We start from the raw sequence: 23,209 nt of genomic DNA, 5'->3' as shown, positions 1-23,209 counted from the left end.
GAAGTCCCCCTAAAAAATATTTTAAAAGCAGCAAAAAAGAGGGGGGGCGCATATCATATACAAAGGATTAATGGTGAGAATCAATACTTTCATCTGAGGCAATGAAGGCTGAAGACAATAGAACGATTTTTAAAGTGCTGAAAGAAACAGCTGTCAACCTGAAATTCTAAATCCAGCAAAAACATCTTTCAAACATGCAGGTGAAATAAAGACATTCTCAGACAAACAAAAGCTCATAGAATCTGTCTCCAACAGAGCTGAGCTATAAGAAATTAATATTAAAAGAAATTCTACAGACTGAAGAAAAATTATTCCAAAATGCAAACCCACTGCCTAGGTTTGCATGAAGGAAAAAGAGCACTGGAAAAGCTTCATATGTGGGTTAATATTTATTATTTTTTCTTTGTTTAAAGCCACAAAATGTATGATGAGGTGTATACCATAAAGAAGTAAAGTATGTAACACTATCACAAGAGATAGAAGGGGGCTTACATGGATTTATATTAAGTGAAGGATATATGTCCCTAACTAATTTCATGGTAATCCCAAAGCAAACCCAGGCAGTCTGGTCCCCAGGCGATTTCTCTTAACCACTTCACAATGCTGCTGTTTGTCAAATGAACACTTTTGCCACTACTTGGTTCCTTTATGAAGTTGCAATATTGACAATAATGTATAGAATCATTATCATTTTAATCGAATCATGATTGGACCAAGAAATCCACGAGATTCCAAAGGCCTGTCCTGCTCACAACCTCTTCTAAGTTGCCAGAGTTGGGTCCTTCCACAGAATTTGCTGTGCCCGGTGGCTTGTAGCCCTCCTGTACTGGCCACAAGTGACTATACCAGGGATCTATGCCTTAGTTAAGGATGGCCATCCTCTGCGTGGACATAAAAAGAAACCAGAATGACCCAGTAATCTGTGCCCAATCAGGGAACTCTTTCGGATTATGACCAGTAGAATCAATCAATCAGAACTCTTTCAGAGACGGAAGTAGCAGAAGAAATGCGCAGAGAGAAGCTGGAAAACACATGAAGAAGAGTATGCATATTGTGACTACGCAGCAATGCACATCCATTTCAGGATGAGGCCACAACCCGGACATCGGAGCTGCTGGGTTTACTCTATGACAAAGATGTATTTTCTCAGCTTTCCAAGGAACCGTGCCTCTTATGAGACGATGGCCTTACTATCCTCTATATTCTTAAAATAAGCCTCCAGCATTTAAGATAATGTGCCTTGGTTCCTTGCAACCGCAAGGAGCCTGTCCAAACTTACATTAAACAAAAAATCAGACATCAGCACACACATTAAACCGAATATTTCAGGCATAAGAAATACAATGTAAAAAAGGGGTTATACAGCCTGAGGCACTGGCACGTACTTTATTTACTACAGGGAATTTTTTTTAATGTGCTATGATAATTACTACATAGTTGGTCAAAGATAAATGAAAATGTGAACAGTTAAGCACCCACAGGGTACTCTCAATGCCATTCAAAAAGAGAATTCTTCAAACATTGAATACAAGAAACAAGGGTACATTGGGAAGGTATTAATAACTCTGCATATTTTCCTGGGCTTTTAATGTCAAAGCAAAAGTAATTTTCAGCTCATAAAATTAATTTTTAAAGATACCTCAGTTAAAGATATTGTCTCTCTCCATACATGTATGTCTTTTTGTCATAACCAAAATAGGCTATTAGGAAGAGGACATACAGGTCTGTCCACAAGGTATCCAGCCATGTAATATGAAAAATAGACAGTTTTTTAAGAAGCTACAAGAAACATTGTACATAGGACAATGATGTTTCAGTCCCCTTCAAAGCAGGTACCTTGGGACCCCACACAGTTCTCCCAATCGCCATCGGCTGCCCCATCATATTTTCCTGAATTTCAGCGACGGCCTGAGATCTCTTCCCTTTCTAAAGTGATTTAATTTTGGGAAAAGCCAGAAGTTAACAGGCCCCAAATCAGGGCTGTAGGGGGACTGAGTCACCTGGGTGATTTGATGTTTCACCAAAAAACTCTGCTCTAGACATGACGCATGAGTGGGCCCACTGTCATGATGAAGCTGCAGTCTTCTGAATCATCCGAATAATTCCGTGGAGGAATGTTCAAGCTTAACGCAAAATTTGATGCAGATTCATTGCTCTATCTGCTCAGTCATTTCAAATGCAATGACCACAAAGTACACATCCTCACTCATTGGCGTCTACTGCCCCCACAGAGTAGTACGGTGAAGTCATCATTGTTCACACATTCGCATTCCAGTCCACTCTCCTTGGCTGCCAGGTTACGCTGATGTCGTGTGAACCATCCTCGTTATATTAACAATGGCTGAACTTCTTCCGGACAGACCTCGTACATTATACCTAATCCAGCTGGAAAAAAGGAAAACCAGGTGCTCCTTAAGTTGTCTGTTCAGCCACAAGAGCTTTGTCTCATACCAATCTGAGGACCTTTGTAAACACATATGCTTTCAATTATTATGACAAGAAAATCACTTCGGAAATCTCATGAGATCCACGTAAGAGACTTTGCTTGGGGCGACAGGCGCACGATGCAGTGTGCAGATGACGTTTTACCGAGTTGTAGACTTGAAACCTGTATGGTTTTGTGAGTGGATGTCACCACAATAAATTCAATTTTTAAAAAAAACATGTGAAGCCTTAATTATCATTCTGGTTTCCTTGGCATCCAAGTACATTTTAAAAGCTTACACTTTCCAGTGGTAATTATTTTGAAGCTGAGCTTTCTTATCTTTGCACTTTTAAAGCATTATGCAGTTCTTAATATTTTTGACAAGTCAGTGATATAGTTGTTTTATCTTGAATTTACAGCTGAGAAAAGGATTTAATTTTAAAAAATTAATGGGTTTTTTTTTTTTTGTCAGCTGTCTGAGCAACCTTTGCTTTGATGCTAAGCTTCACATAATAGGTGTGTACAGGTTTCACTTTTTTTTAATTTTAATTTTGTATTGTTATTCACTTACAGTTGTGTGCCTTTTCTCCCCATCCCTCCACCCCACCCCAGCTGAACCCCCTCCCTCCCCCACCTCCACCCTCCCCCTTGATTTTATCCATGTGTCCTTTATAGTAGTTCCTGTAATCCCCTCTCCTCACTGTCCCCTCCCCCCAAAATTAATGTTTTAAAGATACACAGTGAGTCAGTGTCCAAACTAGGATACAAGTTTTTGACTTCCCAGTATCTACATAAGTACAAGTATTCACACCATTTAGATAAATGAATTTTTAGTGCATTTCCCCATTATATTACTGTTCTAGAAATCCCTGTGTAACAGCGGCCCCCAACTTTTTTGGCACCAGGGACTGGTTTCACAGAAGACAATTTTTCCATGGAGGTAGGGGGGGTGGTTTCATGATGATTCAAGTACATTACATTCAAGCTCACCTCCTGCCATGCAGCCTGGTTCCTAACAGGCCTGAGATGGGGTACCATCCACAGCCCAGAGGTTGGGGACCCCTGCTGTGTAAGACAGAGTCTTTGCCTAAAAGTTGGTTTATTGTCCCGTCTTTGGCAGCAGAAAATACCTTGCAGGTGGTACAACTGTGTGTGTTTCAGGGAAGGAGCACTTTAATCGGTTGTGAAAGAGATTGGGAGTGTTTCCTCCCACTGAATGTATCCACTCACAGTCTCTGAAGCGTCAAGAGAAAGAGGTTATAAACCTCAATGGGAGCTTAGTCGTGCTTACACAACACAAACCCCTAATAGTACCAGAAAACACAGAAAACCCGTAACAGCACCAGAAAAGAAAACAAAGACAAGACACAAGGATTTCTCAACAGAACTGCACTTTTTCAGGGTAGTTTCCTTCTGAAGAAATCACTTACAATACCTTCTTTTCAGAATGAAAAATATTCCTCCGTAAGCATCCATAGAAGCTCCATTTTCTTTATGGTCCCACTTCTTTTATTCTTGCTTTGCTTTTCAGATCCAAGTAAAACTGGCATATAATATTATAAACTACTATAATTCCAATTCTCTACTTTGAACACACTGTCATGTATTAAGATTTCTGAAAGTGGTATGATTTTAAAATGCAGCTTGCTTATGAACATTGCCACAGTGACTCTTCCCTTACAAAACATTAATTTAGTAGTTATTTAACATTACAATCATGTGGTTATGACTTGGTATAGCCATTTCATTACAATTAAGCTGAAAATGGAAATAGCTTAACAGGTAACTAATATCTGAACACATTTTAATTCTGAAAACCTACTGATGAACACAAATACTTTCTATTTTAACTCTGTTCAGTAAGTTCTCATTGTACATTTAAAGCAAAGCTATCGAGTGATTCACACCGTATCTTCATAATATATTCATGAAAAACTTGCTACCAGCTAAAGCACTAGAGATGCTTTAACAACTCACCTCTCCTTAGTCTAGGTTTGTTACTTTTATCTATCTTTCTACATTTTCTGTTGTTGAGACTCAGTCTATATTCAACTGACAATTACAAAGATAACCAGTATACAGTCCCTTGCAAAAACAGTAGGAATGTAAATTGGCAGTATTTTTGGAGAACAATTTGGCAATAATTATCAAAATTATATGTATGTATACACACACACACACACACAGAATTTGATGAGCAAATTCATGTGTAAATCTATCCAACAGAAACACCGACCTAAATGAGCCAAGATGCACACACAAAGGTCAACCCAGCGTTGTTGGAAACAGTGAAAACGGACATGAGCCCACCTGCACAGAGGAGGTAACACAGCAGGGCTTGAGACTGCTGTCGTTAGGAAGGCCTGCCTGCGCGGCTGGCTTTCGGCTACTGTCTGGGAACTTGGCTGGTGAACAGTTCCCTACACCGGCATAAAGCTCTCCCCAAGGACCCAAACCTGGGCATAGGAAGCCACCGTGGAATTGACGTACTACAGTATATAACTGAGACTCATCTGGTTTTAAACTGACTTTATTGTCTGAGCCACATGGAAATGGATTAATGCTTACAGTCAAAGGTACTCCTCTGGATTTCTGTTTCTGTTGGCTTATGTAAAATGGCAGTGAAATTACAGACCAGAGTCTGCTGTTGTACCCACAGATACACCACTTACTAACTTTGTAAAGTGTGGCAAGGCACCCTGAGGTAGTTTCTTCACTGTACATGTGAAATGGTACCTAGTACTTTATAAGTACTGTTATGAAAAAATAGAGGGCTACTTACTGTGTTAGCTGTACAATGTTATAAACTTTAATGACCAGACAAGTTCTAGCAAATAACCTGGTCTACAAGTGGCCAATAATGGATCCATACCTCCAAGTGTCCCAACCCTAGAATATTTAAATCCCAGAAGCCCTGCCCAATGTCCACATGTCATTCATGGGAAACAATTCTGTTTAGGAGCTAGTGTGATGACATATATTCTAATGAATTAAAGTGGTATTTGGGCAAGTGTTAGCAGTTTGATTTTAAAAGATTATAGGTATCACGCATTGTCACTCACAGGCATTTGCAGAAATCCTGAATGCACGATGCTGGAAAACAGCCTGGAGCAGAACGAACTGTGAGACAGGCGAGCCCACGTGACAGGGAGATGGTCTGCTACTGGCAGCAACTTAAACAACATGGCTCAGACCATCTCCGTTTAAATGTCTCAAATGAGAAATTAACAGTGAGGCACATTCAGGAAGTTGTAGAATTTTTTTCTGAATACCAACTATCCTATAACCATAGACACATTCTGGAATTTACATTACCACTCCTAAAGACTTTATCAGAAATAATCAGTATTTAAATGTTGTACTTAATATATTTACTAATCATGTTATATGTATATATTTGGACAGATGGCTACATGCATCTATACATATACAAACAGAATACATACATACACACGTAAATGTTAGGCCAAGGGAGTTTTAAAACAAGCACCAAAAAATATATAATTGACTACAAAAGTGGAAACTGAGCTTCTTATGCTATCAATCACATAAGTTACCAACCGTGTAAATTTCATATATTAAAAAATAAAGCAAGTAAGGCAAAAACTTTAGTGCGCTTAACCATAAATATATAAAATAGTTAATATACACCATAAATCCATTAACAAATTATAGATACAAAATAATTAGCCATTTACATGCAATAAACAATATTTCAAGAAAAACGTTTTTAAATATATTACCAAAACTGTACTTAATAAATATCACAAGTTATAAGAAATATTAAAATTTTTCAAATAACAGGATTACTTCTAACATTCTAAATCAAAATTTTCTCTCCATTTATGCAGATTTCATAAAAAGTGTTCAAAATAAATTTGAATAAATTCTTACTCTAAGTTTTCGTATTTTTATTCTAGAACTATGTTAAAGTATTGCCATTTCAAAGAAATAACCTACAGTTTCTCAGAAGTATTTTTAATAATGGCAGCCTTCTGGTCAATGCACAAAGTATCAATCTTTTCTTCTGTCGGAAGGTTCAGAATTACGAACTCTACACCAGGCTCTTTTTTCTGAGTTTCCTTTTCCTCTTGGGTGCAGTGACCTCTAAAGACATAAAATTAAGAAGTCTGTCAGCTCTATAAAAATAATACTTAACTGATAATATGCATTTAAACTATATAGATGATAGACTGGTATTAAGTAAGAATGCCACACAGCAAAGCTCTAACAAGAAATCTTAGACCTGACATATACATGATTTTTCCTCAAAATGATGTTACAGTTGAAAACTTACTAATGTAGACTGCAGTTATCTTAAATCCTACTTAATAATTAGCTACTCTGAAGTTGTTTCACATGGGTATGCCCTCCCTATAATTAGCATGGACCCAGTGTGCAAGATCTGAAAGGTATCTAGGCCAGCGCAAAGAGATAAAGTATCTAAGATTTCAATTTCATTTCCATTAAACCTGGACATGTAACCCAAAACACAAGTACCATAATTCTTTTTCGCTATCACAGCAGACGCCAGAACCAATACACAAACAGGCATCCATGTAGAAAGTAATTAAAAACTGGTCATTAAAAACAAAGAAAATAACAGAAGATACAAAAACATGAAAATTATGAAAAATGTAAAGAAAAGAAATATTCCCCACCAATGAAAAATAAAAGGGGAGTAACAGGAAAAGGTGTAAGAAAAGACAAAGAAAAAATTAAGAATGCAGCCGCCAGGACAGAGCACAGGGGCCCCGGGAACCAACTGCCTGGGGACAGCGCGCACGGGCCTGGAGGAGACTTCTTCACAGAGGCAAGACTGAGGGAGGTGCTTGAGCGCACCCAGAGGGGATTTACAATTGAGGGAGAAGAGTCTGGGGGGTCAGTCAGTGGTAAGCACATAGAAAAATTAAATTAATAAGGCAAAAAGAATTTATTAACTCTCTAGAGAATAAAATGTAGAGGTTAAGGAAGAATCATAGCATATTGCATGGCCCTGCTGCCAGTAATGTTTTGTAAATGCCGAATACCAACACAACTAAAATAATAATTAAATTGGAAGGGTGGGACTGGAAAGCATTCAAGTGCTTGGGGTGGGAAGCAAAGGATACAAGAGAATTAAATCCTCACCTTCCTCAGGTGGAAGTTAATACATAACTCATAGAATTGACATATGAAGAAATGGCAATAGGAACATGTTATTTAGAGACACAGAAGTAAACCACAATAATTAGTAAAGGGTTAAAAGTGGCTCTTCCTGGGGAGTAATAAATGGGAGTCAGAGTTAAAGACTGGCTTCTTATAATGAGTATTATAAAATTATTTGAATTGTTCAATTATGTGCATATATAATTATGATTAATGAAAACCAACTTTTTAAAAGTAACAAGCCGATGATTTTGGAACAGGATTGTCAGCCAGCCGTAAAGATGTGTGTGCGATTAATAGTTTACATACAGTAAAAGCCAGTGAGCAAGACAAGAGAGAAACTAGTCTGAAACTCACCACAAGCCTGTAAAGGACTGTTTTGTGCTGACGTCAGCAAACCACAGAAGCACCGAGATTTCTGAAGGAACACACACTCCCTTTTACTTGTCTATTCTTTTCCTTGCATGTGCTTTTACAGCACCCTGACTCTCTTTACCATAATGTACTGGCTTGTTTTCCTTCCACACTAAACTGTAAGGCCACTGGGGCACAGACTGATAGGATTCAGTCAACAAATACTTCCTTAGGTCCACTCTGGGCCAGTCACTGGGCTCAGATCTACAATTACTATGATTAAAAGAAATGGTTCTTAAATTCTTGTAGTATGTATCTTTATATACCTCCACCTAGCTAGGTGCTTGAAACTAAGACACACCAAATAAATGCTTGCTGAATGAATATAGAGCCCAAATGAAAAAAAGTCAACAGGCATTATTCTTAATACATACTATATTCCCTAATTGGTGGATTTCCAATTACTACTCTGAGTGTCTCCATTAACAGTATGCATGATTAATGCTAAAATTCTCCAGTGTGCCCAAGGTGGAAGCACAGCAGGAACACACAGCCAACCCTCATGCTCTTCAAGCTTTCCTTCAGTAGTTGGACGAAATTTCGTCTCTACCTGCTTCACTCTGACTTCCGTTCTCCTCGTCCTCTTCCGTAATTACAGGCATACTCAGACTCAAACATTTGTCTTCCTTCTGTATGTTCTGTACGTCTCCTGAAAATGGATGGAAAAATGATTTTATATGAAAACAAATAATCTTTCATAAAAATTTTATACAAATAATGTCACTATTACAATATAAAAATTAGATGTTTAAACTAAAAGCTAAAATTGTAATGGTAAACAGAAATACGCATTTGAAAATGTCTTTTTTTAAGTATTGGGTTGGCCAAAAAGTTCATTTGTTCTTGTTTTTTTCCATAAGGTGGCTCTAGTAGTGCTTAGTTGTCTTTAACTTCATTCAAAAGAATTTTGTTAGACTGTATTGTGACAGCTGTCATAACAGCAAGCTTTTAAAAAAAATCCATCAGCCCTGGCTGGCTCGGCGGGTTGAGAATGGGCCTGAAAAGCAATGGGTCGCTGGTTCGATTCCCAATCAGGGCACATGTCTGAGTTATAGGCCAGGTCCCCTCTGGGGGGCACATAAAAGGCAACCACACACTGATGTTTCTCTCCCTTTCTTTCTCTCTCCCTAACCCTCTCTCTAAAAATAAATTAATTCTTAAAAATTCATCAAAATAGGTGAATTTGGGTGTAGCTATTTTAATATTGAAGATGGAAAAAAACACCCAACATTTTTGGCATATTATACTTTACTCTTTCAAGAAAGGTAAAAATGCAACTGAAATGCGAAAGATTTGTGCAGCGTATGAAGAAGGTGCTGTGACTGATCTAATGTGTCAAAAGTGGTTTGCAGAGTTTCATGCTGGAGACTGCTCGCTCGACAATGCTGCACGGCCGTGTAGACCAGTCGAAGTTGGTAGTGATCAAATCGAGACATTAGCTGAGAACAATCAATGTTACACCAAGTAGGAGATGGCCGACATACTCAACATACCCAAATAAATAACGGTATTGGTGAAAATGAAAAATGTGTCTTTTATTTTACAGAACAAACCACATGAGCTTTTTGGTCAACCCACTGTCTTCAGTTTGTTCCCACCTACCTACCAATCAATTCCTGGTGAGAGCCATGAGTGTTCTATCCTGGGCTTTAAGTATTTACTAATGTTTCTGATGCTCCTTTTTTTGTATAATTTTTAAACTTTAACTTTTAAAATAAGTCATTTAAGAACCAAATACCAAAGGCATGTTATAGATACCCTATTTTAAAAGAAAAGCAGGTATAGCTTAACTAGTATAGCTAGAGGGAAATATGGTTTATAGAATGTTACTATTCATCATACCTTATTCTAAACATAAGTTTGTTTCACACAGAAAAATTACTAATAAAGTATGATCTGGAAAATTCTAGACTGATTCTATAACTATCTAGCTAATTAATCTATCTGGGTGTAAATTTCATAATCTATGAAATGATTAATTTGATGACTCCTTAAGTCCCTTTCTGCAGTAAAATTCTAAGAATGTAAGATAATTCATTTATTTTTAATATTAAATCTCACAAGGTTCTCAAACACATATCTAATCCTTTTTTATAACAAAAAACCAGTGAGGGAAGATTGTAAATAACACCCCTTCTCCCTTGCTGAGTCTCAAAAAGACTTTAAAAGCGACCTCTTTTTCTGGAAGACATCTTCCTTCCTACTGATTTCAATGTTTCTTTGTTTCTTCTCTTCCTGGTTGCTTTGATCTGTCCTTGACCAGACGCAGAATCAGAGTCAGAAGAGTCCAGTCTGACTTGGCGATGCCTTCTTGACTTGGAAGCCTTAAGAGTTAGAAACTCAATTACCCACAATGAATTACAAAATGAATCCAGCTGATACAGACAAAATACAAAATCAAAGATGTATAAAGAGGTACAAAAATACAGGATCTGGCAGAAATAACGCCACTGAGTGTGATTGGTAGGGTACATGAGTATCTCGCACGAGATGGACAACAATTTGAACTTTTCACCTAAAATGTCACAGGGTGAGCTTAAGTGTGGTATTGTTCCGTTACAAAATTACATGCTTATGATTTTGTAATAAAATATTTTTATGTAATAAAAAAGGAGCGTTATTTGTGCCAGACTTAGTGCCCCATATTTGTCGTCAGTGCTGTACCATCATTCTGGCTTAACACCTGTCACATGTGCATACTCTTTCATCGTTACACAGAGCAAGTTCCTGCAGCTGTTACCACCACCCACTCAGACAGGGCCAACACGCAGCTGCAGCTGCACGCCTGGGAAACAGAGGAACACAGGACACGTACTGTGCTTTACTGCCCACTTACCTGTTCTCCCTTTCTTCTGAAATTTTATTTTCCTTAGTTACCACCATGTGTCCGAGTGGAACTACTTTATGCTGGCTCCAGCTCTGGCCATATGGCCCTGATCTAGTCAAAGTGAGTTTCACAACCTCTAGTTTGTCCAGGGATGGGCAAAGGATCTGCATCGTAACTGATAAAACTCAACTTAAGAATTCTGTTAAACTGTTAGGAAATAAAATTCTCCCTTTCCATTGGACCTGAACCTGGCCACAGGCAAGGCTGGAGCTGTCATGAAGAGCACTTGAAGAGAGTGAAGGCAACATAAAGGTGAGATGTGGCAGGGCAGTCCAGGGAGTTTTTAGTCCAGCAGCCAATGCCTAAGCAGAGCCCTGATTAACACAGCGCTTTCAGCTAATGGCACATACGCAGCGCAGGTAGGTATTAACAACTGGTTAATAGCTACCGTGTGCTGTATGTTAACTGTACCTCAACAGAGGAAAAAACCAAACTATGCAATAACACACATCTAACAATTTATGGAGATTATACTTTGATTAATTGATTTTTAAAAATTATTTCATAATTTCTTAAGCATCAGTGACCACTATATAATAAGGAAACAGTTCCGGTCTCAAAGAATGTAGAATTAATTTATTGTTCTTAGTGCTTTTATTCACCAATATCTTGTACTCAATTTACTGTGGTTTGCACATACATAACACTTAAACAATCTACAGTCACTTTTCATTTTTTTATGTATTCTTTTTTATTTCTACAACCAAAAATGATAGTAATTTCCCACAGAATACATTCTTACACTCATGGAAAAAGCCAGGAAAAAAATTAATTAGTCACCTAAATTTATCAGTGCCCCCTTCTGAAATGCCACTAAAATGAGAGTAAAGGAACAAAAATGAACAAACTCACAAAACAAAGATAATAAGAAACACAGCGTCTGTTAAAAAAATTAGGAAGTGGGGAAGTGAATGATAGCTGACAACAGAATGAAGAAAGCTGAAACCTAATTGCCCATATGTAGGAAGTTACTAGAAAGCAAGCTGGTCCAAGTAGATCAGGAACTGAAGCCATCAGAAATGGGACTAAAAAATGGGTAGATATGTTGAAAATCTACTTAGGCATCACAGTCCCATTTCTCAGCCTCAAAATTAAGTTGACTTCTTTCTGTAGAAAATAGGTTTGCTCTCTGGAGAGTCTAAACCAAAAAGGCTGTGGCCTGAGGAAGCTGGCATAGCTGAGGAAGGGGACAGAACCTCTTACTGTAAAAAGGGAGGTTACGTGAAACCTGCATAAGGAATGGTAAGCCTCTTGGCTGATTCTCCCGGTAGGCTTTCCAAACTCCAGCAGCTGGGCTTATTTGAGATTAAAAAGCTGTATCTCCACGTGACCACTCTTAAATATGATCCAAGGATCTTCAAACATTTGAAAAAGCCACCAAAATATAAACTCCAGAGGGAAAGGAGGAAACTTTAAAAAAACTGTAACATCCACAAAGAGATAAGGTAATACATCCAGAAAAAAAAGATATAAAGAATATTTTTAAGCCCTGGCTGGTGTGGCTCAGACTGAGTGCCGGCCGCGAATCAAAAGGTCACTGGTTCAACTCTCGGGGCACAAGCCTGGGTTGCAGGCCAGGTCCCCAGTTGGGGGCGTGCAAGAGGCAACCTATCGATGTATCTATCGCACATCAATGTTTCTCTCCCTCTCTTTCCTCCTCCCTCCCTTTAAAAATAAATAAATAAAATATCTTTTTTAAAAAAAGAATATTTTTAAGTGATAAAAGATTCAGAGAACAAGAAAAAAACATTAGTAATGAAAAAACATCAGCAGAAATTCAAAAATCCAATATAATGTTCAGAAAACAAAGTTTAAGAAATCTCCCTGAAAATAGAAAGAGATTAAAAACAGAAAGGAAAAATAATAAAAGTTCAAGAAAAGATAAAGAGCAAAAATGCAGTAAAGAACTTTATCAAAGAAAAATACAAAAAAATTCCTCTGAGCTCTTGCTGGTGTGGCTCAGTGGACTGAGTGCCAGCCTGTGAACCTAAGGGTTGCCAGTTTGATTCCCAGTTGGGGCACGTGCCTGCGTTGCGGTCCAGGTCCCTGGTGGGGGACGTGTGAGAGGCAGCCACACATTGATGTTTCTATCCCCCTCTTTCTCCCTCCCACCTCTCTCTCTAAAAATAAATAAATAAAACTTTTTTTTTTTTAAATTCCTCTGAACTGAAGGCCATCAAATCAAACAATGCCCACAGTGATGGAAAAAAGACCTATATCAAGTTATTACTATCATGAATTTTCAGAACTTCAAGGATAAACAGAAACTCCTAAAATCTTCCATGAACAGGAAAAAAAAGCTGGAAGACAATAAAGAACAATGGCATTGAAATTCCAGGTAAATACCAGAAGTAATTAAATGAGAAAAAGTTAAAGATGGTTGCCTCTTGAGGTTAGGAATACAGGGGTAGGAAGTGAGCAGGCGATTACTGGGTTATACGAGCCATACAGTATTATTAGACATTTTAAACTATGTACATGTATTACTTACAGGAAAAATATAAATGTAATTCAGAAAACATCAAGTCAATTTCTAAATTACCTTACTAAAGAAATAACTTACCTGAACAACAACTGAAAACGCCTTTGATTTAATTTTTGCTAATGTTTCTGCCCTTTCGCATCTCTAAAAGTGAAAATATACAGGAAGGGAAAAAGTTAGAGCACGTCAACATTAAGTGAAATTATGAATACCCACAGAAATAAGATTTTAGACAGAGGAAGGATATTAGAAAGTAACATCTATTAGACACATATTGAGTAAAGACACATAAACACACACCGCATTCTCACAGCAGGTGCCATGATGCCCTCCCCACGGCTACTGAGTAGTAATAGTAAGGAGGATAATATGGAAAGATCATTGGTGATGAAACCATTCCCTCCTCATCAGTCTACGGCCACAGATGGCCAGGCCCTTGTCTCATCCACTGAGTTAGATGAAAACCCCTGAGGCAAGACGCTCCACACCAGCTGAAAGACTGACAGGAAGTGAGAAAAGACACACAAAAGAACACTTACTCTGCCCCTGTAGGGACTCAGGTACCTCCAGCTTCATCCTGCCCACCCTCACTGAAAACAGTTACCACCCTACTCCCCATCTACACCTGATGTAGTCTTACACAAGGTTTCCAGTAAAAAACAGACTCGCTTTTCACAGAACCTCATGTTTCAGAATTTTCTAAGATACTGACCAAGGATCATAATGCTTAGTATACAGAGTCACAGCCACACATAAAATAAAAAGAAGTTAATCAAACTACTGCACTGTAAGCTATCAGTGAATTTTTCTGACCTCTGATTCTTGTGAATTTCCTTCCCTCTTTTCTTCTCCATCTTTAACTTTTGATCTTAAGGATGAATTCTGAAAGAGCAAACATTTCGCATATACAGATTAACAATTCAAATTAACTAAAAATTAATTGCAAGTCAATTTCATTAACAATGAGAATCATTTACTTAATTACTGAAAAACTGAAAGATCGTTTCATGTTATTGCAGTATGGTTCACCACCTGACATTAAGACCATGGTTAGGTGTCAAAACAGTTCTAAAATTCGTCAATAAAATGCCTAAATCCTGCAAATGAAGGATAACACACATTTTATGTGGTAAAGAAAACTGGTTTATTCTCCTCTCCTTCAGGTTTCAGAGGTCTTAGTACTGCTCATTAAAGATGGTTTGTTAAAGAGTACTGCCCTGGCCGAGTGACTTGGTTGGTTGGAGCGTCGTCCCGTGTACCGAAGGGTTATGGGTTTGCCCCTCAGTCAGGGCACGTACCTAGGCTGCGCCCTGATCGGGGTGAGTATGGGAGGCAACTGATCTACGTTTCTCTCTCACATCAATATTTCTTCCTCTCTCTCTAGAATCAGTAAATACATCCTAAAGTAAGGATTTAAAATAATATTTAATAAAATAAAATAAAATAAAAGAGAGTACTATTCAAACATTCTAAAATGTGCTACATCGTTAAAATAAATGTGGGTACAGGAAGCAAAGTATTTCCTTCTCCTCAAGACTGTCATCTCCTCATCATTTTCCTTGTGTATGTTTTTCTAAAATTAATTTGAGCCAGCTCCCTTTATATAAAGGAAAGCCAAAAAGCGGCATCAAATATTTCTGAAAAACACAAGATATCTATCTAGCATTTAAGAAAACACTAACACATTATCTCACACATAGTAAGTAGTTAGAAGTTGCTTATTTTTACTTCATTTTTCAGAAGTATTTACTAAAATAAGATGAAGTAGTGGTTTCAAAGGTAAATTTAGCAAGGCTAGCCTTCAGGTTTCCAGAGTAAAAAAGTTTCTCCAGCTGAAAAGGTTAATGTGGAGTATAGGTGGCTCTGGCCTCGGTATTGGGATCAGGAAACCAAACTGCAGATTTGTGTCGATGAGATTTGTAAAGGGTAATAAACCAAGGCTGGCAGAGCCCACAGGAGAGGCCGCCATGCAGGCCTGGCTGTCTGCAGCCGCGCAGCAGGGCGGGACCAATGCTGCCAAAGCTCTGACTTTCAAGAGAAGCTGGAAGTCTGGAATATCACATGCAGTCTATAAATATTTAAATGTTAGCCATTATTCAAAATTGCTAAACAATGTTAGGATTGATGTTGTGCCAAACAAAACACCTGTGTGTGCAGGATTTTGCCCGAAGATGCCTGTGTATCCTCTGGAAAATGTTAAATTATAAACATTGTAATAAACCTGTGGTATACAAGATGGCTCATTCCTCTGTAATTATATATATTATTTGATTGTACATTATAAAATTGTCATTAATTAGAATTATTTGATTATATATACAATATATATAAAATCTATTTATAAGGTTAAATAACATTACATAGCTAAGAAGTGTCAAAGAAAAGTAAAGCCCCCTAAATCTTAGCTCCACAGGAATGAAGCCACTCAGCTAGGCTGCCTCTCAACATCATCACCCATGTCTAGCCACGTGTACAGCGCCAATGCCACCGCGAGGTACCAAACAAGCAGTCACATACCTTCCTGTCTTTGTGCCACTGCTGATGCTCCAAAACTATGTTCTTAATATTATCAAAAAAATCATCCTTTATCAAGCTGAGGGCTTTGTCTGGATTGGACTTATCCGCTGAAATTACATGTTTCATGTTCTGATAATGGTCATGAACATTCAGCATTTCCTAAAAGCGAAAAGATGTGTCTTTCATTTCCATTTTATAGAAGAAACTCATAGGCAAAACCAAAACAAAATCAAATGACATTCCAAAGTGACTCCTGATGAGGAGTAACATGCTACAGTATATTGAAAATGACATAACTGTGTAAATAAGACAGCACAACTTTATTAATGAAGCACAGGCTGCTTTCAGAGGTATGTCCTTGTTCAATTCAATTTAATGAACATTAAGTAACGCACACTGTTTGGGAAAAGACTAGTTAATAAAGGATTACACTCCTGGCTGTAACAAAAATTACTTACAAAATATCATTGAATATCACTACTGATAATAACTAAGATCACATTTTTATTTTATATTGTCATTTCGAGTATATTTACATAGTTCTTTACACTCAGCTGGAAGACCCCGTATAATGACTCCACTTAATCCTCCACTTATGAGACGTGCCGACAACTTTGAAGACTTTCACAAGTTTCAAAGCCCATGTGCCTGTAGCCATAAGCTTCATCATTACTTCGGTGTTAAAATGTAGGATTAAAAGAAATAGAGGGGATTTATGGCACCATTTGAGGCATTATTCATTCATTAGACCATCCTCCCCCAGAAACTTCCATTCAGATGGGCAGATCTAAGGGGTAAGGAGAAAGGCAGCACACTGCAGGCAGACTTACGAAATCAAATAAAACCAGTATTGGGATGTGGTTCAAAGATCGGCAGCGGACTACTGACACTTCTTTCACAAATGGCACGACAACATCTGAGTCACCCTGAAATTAGGCTACTCGACTCACTTCTAGGAGATTTGGGTGGAATTCACAGGATTTGGTCAAGGAATCAGAAACTGCTCAGTAGTGACGAGTGCTCACATACGGAGCATCTACAAAGGGCAAGCGCCGGGCTTGCAGAGCCCCTGGCTTTTCACAGTTTACAACATGCTGTACTCCCGTTATTCTACTGCATGCAGTGCAAGAGAAGGGGAAGACCACCAGCTGCACCGGGTTTGGGCCCGAGTTCTGTCACCTGCTAGGTTGCGATCTTGAGCAAATCCCTCAATCTGAGAGTGTTCGGAAAGGAGTAATGCCACCTAACCCACTGTAAAAATATCGAGTGAGTGTCTACAAGTGAGAGTGTTCTGCCTAATGTAAAGCATCATGCAATTAAGTGTTAGGAAATAAAAGAAAGTGCCTAGACTTTGGAGTCTTACAGACTTGGACATTTAAATCAAGTGCCTAGACCTTAGTTTCTGCAAACTACTTAACTTCCCTGGGCCTCAGTTTCCTTGTTTTTAAAATTAGGAAAACACCACCTCCTCTGCAAGGTTACTATGATGATTAGTGAGATAACACGCAGGAAACATATAACACAGTCCCTAGCACATGTTGAAAACTCACCACGTAATGGTCATTATTATAACTGTATAAATGGAAAAAACTGACTTAGAAATGAAACAATTAGCTGAAGGTCATATTTAAGTAGCAGAGTTAGAATTAAAAATTGGATGTTTTAATTCAGTATCTCATTCTCTTCATATTATTATGCCTCCTTAACCACAAAGCTAGAACTAAGGAGTGGCAGAAGAATGACCAGAATTCAGGTGTGCTGATATGGAGACAAAAGCATTTGCAAGCCATAGATGGAAAGTAGAAAGTACTGAATTTAAGGATCATCGATGAATACGCGCCAAAGGCTCTACAAGGACAGGACAAGTAGAATCAAGAGAGGTATTGACAGAAAAGGCTCTCAAAGCAGGTCTGTGGCAAGCCAAAGATGGAGGTAGTCAGGAGGACTTCACACAGACTACTTCATGCTGAGGAGCTTCTAGGAACAGGCATTTCCTAGCCTGCCCCTTCTGACCCTCCTCTCCAATCACCCTAAAAGCACAGGCATTTGTGCCCTGGCCGGGGCTCAGGTGGTTGGAGCATAGCCCCAAACACCAAAAGGCTGCAGGTTTGATCCCCAGCCAGGGCACATACCTAGGTTGTGGGTTTGATCCTCAGTCGGGGCATGTATAGGAGGCAGCCAGTTGATGTTTCTCTATCTCAACCTCTCAATCTCTTAATCTCTCTCCCCACCCCCCCACCCCCGCCCACTTCCTCTCTCCCTAAAAATCAAAAAACATTAAAAAAACAAAAATAGGCCTTTGTGCTTTGTGCATCACCCCAGCTCTGTTCTCTTAGATCTTCCTAGTTTACAGTGAGTTTTTAAATAAGCACTGTAAAAAGGAACTTAAAAAATATGTATTGTTAAAAAAAAAAAAAAGTCCTGGCTGGTGTAGCTCAGCGGACTGAGTGCAGGCTGGGAAACAAAGGGTCGCCAACTCGATTCTCAGTCAGGGCACATGCCTGGGTTGCAGGTTCAGTCCCTGGTCTGGGAGCTTAGGAAAGGCAACCTATCGATGTTTCTCTCTCACATCGATGTTTCTCTCCCTCTCTCTAAAAATAAATAAAGTCTAATTTAAAAACAAATTAGACTCAGGCTTATATTGAAAATACTACCTAGGTAGTTTCCAGAACATTATTTTGTTTCCATGACATTATTTGCCACTCAATCCCGAAACTGTTGAGATTTGAAATCATGTTGGTCCTGTGCACTGCAGGACACTAAATGAGACTTCACCTGTGTCACTGAATTCCTCAGTCTCTTGTTATGTTTTCTATCACCCGTCAGGACAATTAGATCAACTTCACAGGAACATTTGAAACACAGTTAGATCTCTGCACAATAACCCAGCACCGTCCAAGTTTTTAAAATGAAGAATGTTACTTGTGCAAGTCAGAATCTGACACCAATTAAATGGTGCCAGCTTTGCCAATAAACAAGGACAGGCTCTTCCATGGCCACGAGGCGTGGCTGCCAGAGCTGACAGGTCCCAAAGACACATGGGGCTCTTCTACATCTTTGTTTCCAGCTGTGTTTCAAGATTTTATAAATTTTGATATATTTAGGGTGTGTTATTTCTAATACTTTAGAGAAAATAATATGCATTCTATGGTTGTTTAAAGCCATTAAAAATTTTTCAGTAACCAGTAGAAAAAGGTATAACCTCAATATATAGTTAACAGTAAAACATGTTTTTTTTACATTTCAAGAGAATAAAAGCAAATTTACCTCTAATACATCGGAAGTGATAAGTTTCATTACACGATCATTTGGGTCCTTAAATTCTTCTGTAATTTCAGCTCGCTGAATTTTTTTCTTCATTCTACATGACAGCTGTATGATAATAAATGTCTTTTAAAGTATATTTTTTTAAGTATGGAAATAAGTATGACAGCAACAAAAACTATCAGTAAACATGAATGAAACAAAAACAGCACTACGTATATTTATTAAATAATCCATTTATCAAAGACTATTAGACTTTTAAAATAACCCTTATGGTAACCCACGTGCTTAGAAACCCAAATGAGACTCAGAGAAGCCCCACATTTGCCAGCTGATGGCAGAGCCAGAACTAGAACCTAGTGTCTAATCTAATCTCTTCTAATCCAGTGTCTCAGCTGGCATAAGATCAAAGAAATCTCATATCTTATGAGTGAAAGTTTCAACTTTCCACCAACTGACATTCAAATTCTTTGTTCCTCTTTCAACAGTACCCCTCAGATGTCCGAATAAAAAACAATGAACAAATGCAGATGCTGAATGTAATGTCCTCTTCTATCAATCTGCTTACCAGACAGCATTTAGAAACACATCAGATTTAAAAGCAGAGACTGAATTTTGTTTGCAACAAAGAGTAATCGGAGAACATTTTCTCCTTTTTTAAGAAGTCTTTCTACAAGTATAAGAAACTATATAATAATATTCTTTCCACATTATGGAGACTGAGATAGTTTAAGGACGATGAAGTGTAACTTCTCACTGTGAAGAAACAATCTATCTTGGGTACCATACCAATTTGGGCATTGCTGTAAAGTGAAATGCTTTGTCTAGTCGCAGCTTCCTAAAAATATAGGCTGCATCGTAATGTTGTGCATTTATCAAATCTTGCTGAAATTTTAAAACTTCATCCCAATCCTTCAGCGCAACTCTAATCTGCGAACAAGAGAAGTAAAAAAGTTATTACTAAATGTAAATCTTCTTCACAAATGTTTTAGAATTTTGAAACACTGGCATTTCCACATAAATCAGTTTGCTGTAAGAATATGTACCCGTTTTGTGTTTCTGCTGGTAGAAAACAACTCATCAGTATTACCTTTTGTTTTGGTTGACACAGTTGGGTGTTATATAATCCATACAGCAGATACAAAGCACCAACTCTGATCTGGAAGGTGTATGGAGGTAAAAAATATCGCCAAGCCAAAGCTAAAGCTTCTTTTGTAAATGTGTTCTTTTCTAAATTTCTCATTCTACCGCTAGAAACAAAGAGAAAATATGTTACGACTTTAAATAAGTAATGAACCAAAATTAGAAGAGGTATATTCTAGCGGCTACTAGAAATTGGATGGGCATTCTACATCTGATCTCTTCCCGATTCAAGCTCAAAGACCTAATCTTGGTTGTGTTTCTTCCACGGAGGCATAGGCATACCCTAGGTAAACAGGGTACATCTACGTAAAGCATCAACGTGACGAGCTGAACTGGGGAGCAAAAGGGGAGGGGTTACAAATTATTCCCAGTTAAGAATTTAAAACATTTAATATATTAAAGTAACCATGGTTATGTTACAGAATAAAATACACAAGCTACATGCATTTAAATATATAATAGATATTTTCCTCAATACTCTCAGGGATTCACACGAATCCTCATTTGTCCTTGGGACATCTAGGTAAAAAAGATAGAGACTACCATACAATGTAATCCAACCCTCCTTCCAATTCTTCAGGGCAAAGTTCACCATAGGAAAGCAGATTCCTCTAAACTCCCAAAGCCCGGTCTCTCCAAATAATAATTAACACAGTAGAAGAATGCAAAATACCTACTGTAAGTATATGCAAATAAAGCAACTTCTAAAGAAAACTCCCCATTCCTCAGGTGGCTCTACCTTTTTCCTCCTTTTAGTTTTTCCTCATTAGCTAAAAAATGAGGTAACCCCAGCAAAATGTACACTTTTTTCAAGAGGGTTACAATGAAAGATCATGGGTTTGGGAAACAGGCAAACATATAGGTTTCAATATCTGCTCTACTACCTACTGGCTTTGTGATCAGGGAGAAATTACTTAAATTCCTTAAGCCTTAATTTCCTCATCTATAAAACATCCATTCTACCTGTTTTTCAGAGTTGTTCTATGGATTAAATACATTAAGCTCTAAATGCATTACATTTAATAGACATTAAAAAAATTAGTTTCTCTCCTATCATTATTTGTACAACGAACAGCTCTCCATTCTCCATCCCTACAATGTACAAACTACATAGGTAATTATTTTACATCAACAGAGAGAAAAAAGAGAACTTCTATATTTTATTCAGCAAAACAAAGTTTCAATCACAAGAATTTATTCATTCATCAATTATTTAGCCTTTGCAATATTGTTATGTAGTATGCTAATGGGCGCCAGATTTGTACAGTCACTGTCCTCTCAGAGCTCTGTCTAACGGAGGGAAAATTTAAAAATAATAGCAAAACTGAACATTTACTAAGCACTTAGAGCGCACTTAACATATATTAATCAGCTCATTTAATCATCAGAACCGAGGTATTACCATTGTCCCTCTTTTACAGATAAGGAAGCTCAGGTAAATAACCTACCAAAAGTCAGTGGACTCGGGTTCAAATTCGGACAATTGGGCTCCATAATCTGTGCTCTTAAACACTAATACTTTTCTTTTTAACTACACACAATCATAATGTATAAGAAAAAAAGAGCAGAATCCCTCACTTAATCTAGAAGGGCAAAGGAAGGCTTCCTTGAGGAATGGGCATTTGAACTTAAACGGAGTGAAGAATGAAGTGGCCAGGCAAGGGGAGTTGGGAGAAAGCTCCAGGCTAAGCAAACACCTGTAGGGGCCTAGAGACATTGGAAACGCCAGGAGAGGGCGGGAGCAAGAGAGAGTACGCGGAGATTGGTACCGAAGCTGCAGAGAAGGGCAATCACAACCGGTCTAGCCAACCCTGTTAGGAAATTTGAGCTGTATCCCAAAGGCAATGAAAACCACTGAGGGGGTAAGCAAGGGATTGCCCTGGTCAAATCTGCACTTTTGAAAGAGAACTCTGGGCGGCCAGGCACAACCACGTATTCGGGAAGAGGCCGCAAAAGGATGCAACCGAAGCCAATGAAATCACCCAGGGAAAGCACGGAGCCTGAGCAAAGGCGGCCCAGGAGAGATGGGGGTAGCCTTCAGAGAATGCCATTTTCCTAAGCCCTTCACAGGTGCGGCGACGGGGAGGAGGGGAGTGGAGGTGGGTGTGCAACTACCTACGCCGCGTCTCAGCGGACGAGAAACACCCACCAGAAGATGGTCCCGAACTTCATGCTCCTCCAGAGCTCCGTGAAGTCCTCGAAGCGAACACTGTCCGTCTCTTGGAAGCGGCTGAGCAGCGCCTCGCAGTCGGCCTGCAGGCCTGGAGGGGTCCCCATGCCTGCAAAACTTGTACATACAAGAGCTGTTCCAGCCCCGGCGGTCGCCGAGGAAACTCAGCGCGGACGCCCGGCTCCGACGACGTGACGCACGCGCGCTCCGTAACGGGACGTCCGGCCCCGTTAGCTCCACCTCCAACCCGCCCCGCCCTGAGTGGTTGCGCGTGTACTTCAACTGTTAGTCAAAGGACAGAGATCATCCCTTTTAATTTCTTTAAAAATGTTTGTATCTCAAGTGTCATATGAGCCCAAGAAGGAATTTAGGTCTACATTAGGCTCGATTATGAAAGATGGCTTTACTCTCACTGTCACTCTTTAAGGCGGAAGAGTGACAGAACTTAGCTTTCAATAGGTAGGCGGGAACAGTTCAGACCCTCAATGCTCCCCCTGGTGGGAAGAGGTCTAAGGAGGGTTTACTAGGAAATGGACGGGACTCGTTCTCCCAACAGTCTGTGTCTACGTAGTAGGGAAATTACTCGGAGGCTCTCTGGTTGTAAACCAAGCTGTCTTCTGCAACCACTCTTTTTTCGGGGTGGGGTTTTTTTTGAGACTTTTTATAAAAATGTATTTGAGGCGAACAGGATACACCTGGAAGCAAGATCTCACACAGACTGAGATAAATGCTCATTTTGCCCACTCTTGAGGAGCTGTT

At 38.8% G+C, this 23,209-nt stretch overlaps 1 protein-coding gene and 1 non-coding gene across 3 annotated transcripts; both read right to left on the bottom strand.

The window, feature by feature from the left end:
• Positions 1 to 1,407: 1,407 nt before the first annotated feature.
• On the bottom strand, positions 1,408 to 22,628 carry SNAPC1 (small nuclear RNA activating complex polypeptide 1). Of its 2 annotated transcripts, XR_008427386.2 has the most exons (11): positions 22,430 to 22,628; positions 20,228 to 20,387; positions 19,927 to 20,067; positions 19,141 to 19,245; positions 15,874 to 16,032; positions 14,170 to 14,238; positions 13,438 to 13,500; positions 10,161 to 10,311; positions 8,538 to 8,636; positions 5,488 to 6,532; positions 1,408 to 2,385 (listed from the first exon to the last, which is right to left on the bottom strand). XR_008427386.2 is itself a non-coding variant. In XM_024567720.4 (10 exons), the coding sequence occupies exons 1-10, from the start codon at positions 22,555 to 22,557 to the stop codon at positions 6,480 to 6,482; spliced, it is 1,128 nt and encodes a 375-aa protein (XP_024423488.2). In that variant the 5' UTR covers positions 22,558 to 22,628; the 3' UTR covers positions 3,708 to 6,479. The 2 variants fall into 2 exon arrangements, 1 of the variants encoding a protein (XP_024423488.2); XM_024567720.4 differs by lacking the exon at positions 1,408 to 2,385 and having other exon boundaries at positions 3,708 to 6,532.
• On the bottom strand, positions 18,787 to 18,917 carry LOC112312093 (small nucleolar RNA SNORA24). The gene has a single exon (XR_002975541.2). It is a non-coding gene; the product is annotated as a small nucleolar RNA SNORA24 (small nucleolar RNA).
• Positions 22,629 to 23,209: the final 581 nt, after the last annotated feature.

Source organism: Desmodus rotundus, chromosome 7 (genome assembly GCF_022682495.2).
Source record: "Desmodus rotundus isolate HL8 chromosome 7, HLdesRot8A.1, whole genome shotgun sequence".
Classification (NCBI taxonomy): Eukaryota; Metazoa; Chordata; class Mammalia; order Chiroptera; family Phyllostomidae; genus Desmodus; species Desmodus rotundus.
This window is presented reverse-complemented; position numbering and strand designations above follow the sequence as displayed.

Coding starts and splice junctions, on each gene's coding strand:
- SNAPC1 (XM_024567720.4), bottom strand. CDS start 22,557: ATGGGGACCCCTCCAGGCCTGCAGGCCGACTGCGAGGCGCTGCTCAGC. Junction 16,033..19,140: donor TCACTTCCGATGTATTAGAG/GTAAATTTGCTT, acceptor TTTCGCTTTTAG/GAAATGCTGAATGTTCATGA. Junction 8,637..10,160: donor GATGTCTTCCAGAAAAAGAG/GTCGCTTTTAAA, acceptor ATCCATTTTCAG/GAGACGTACAGAACATACAG.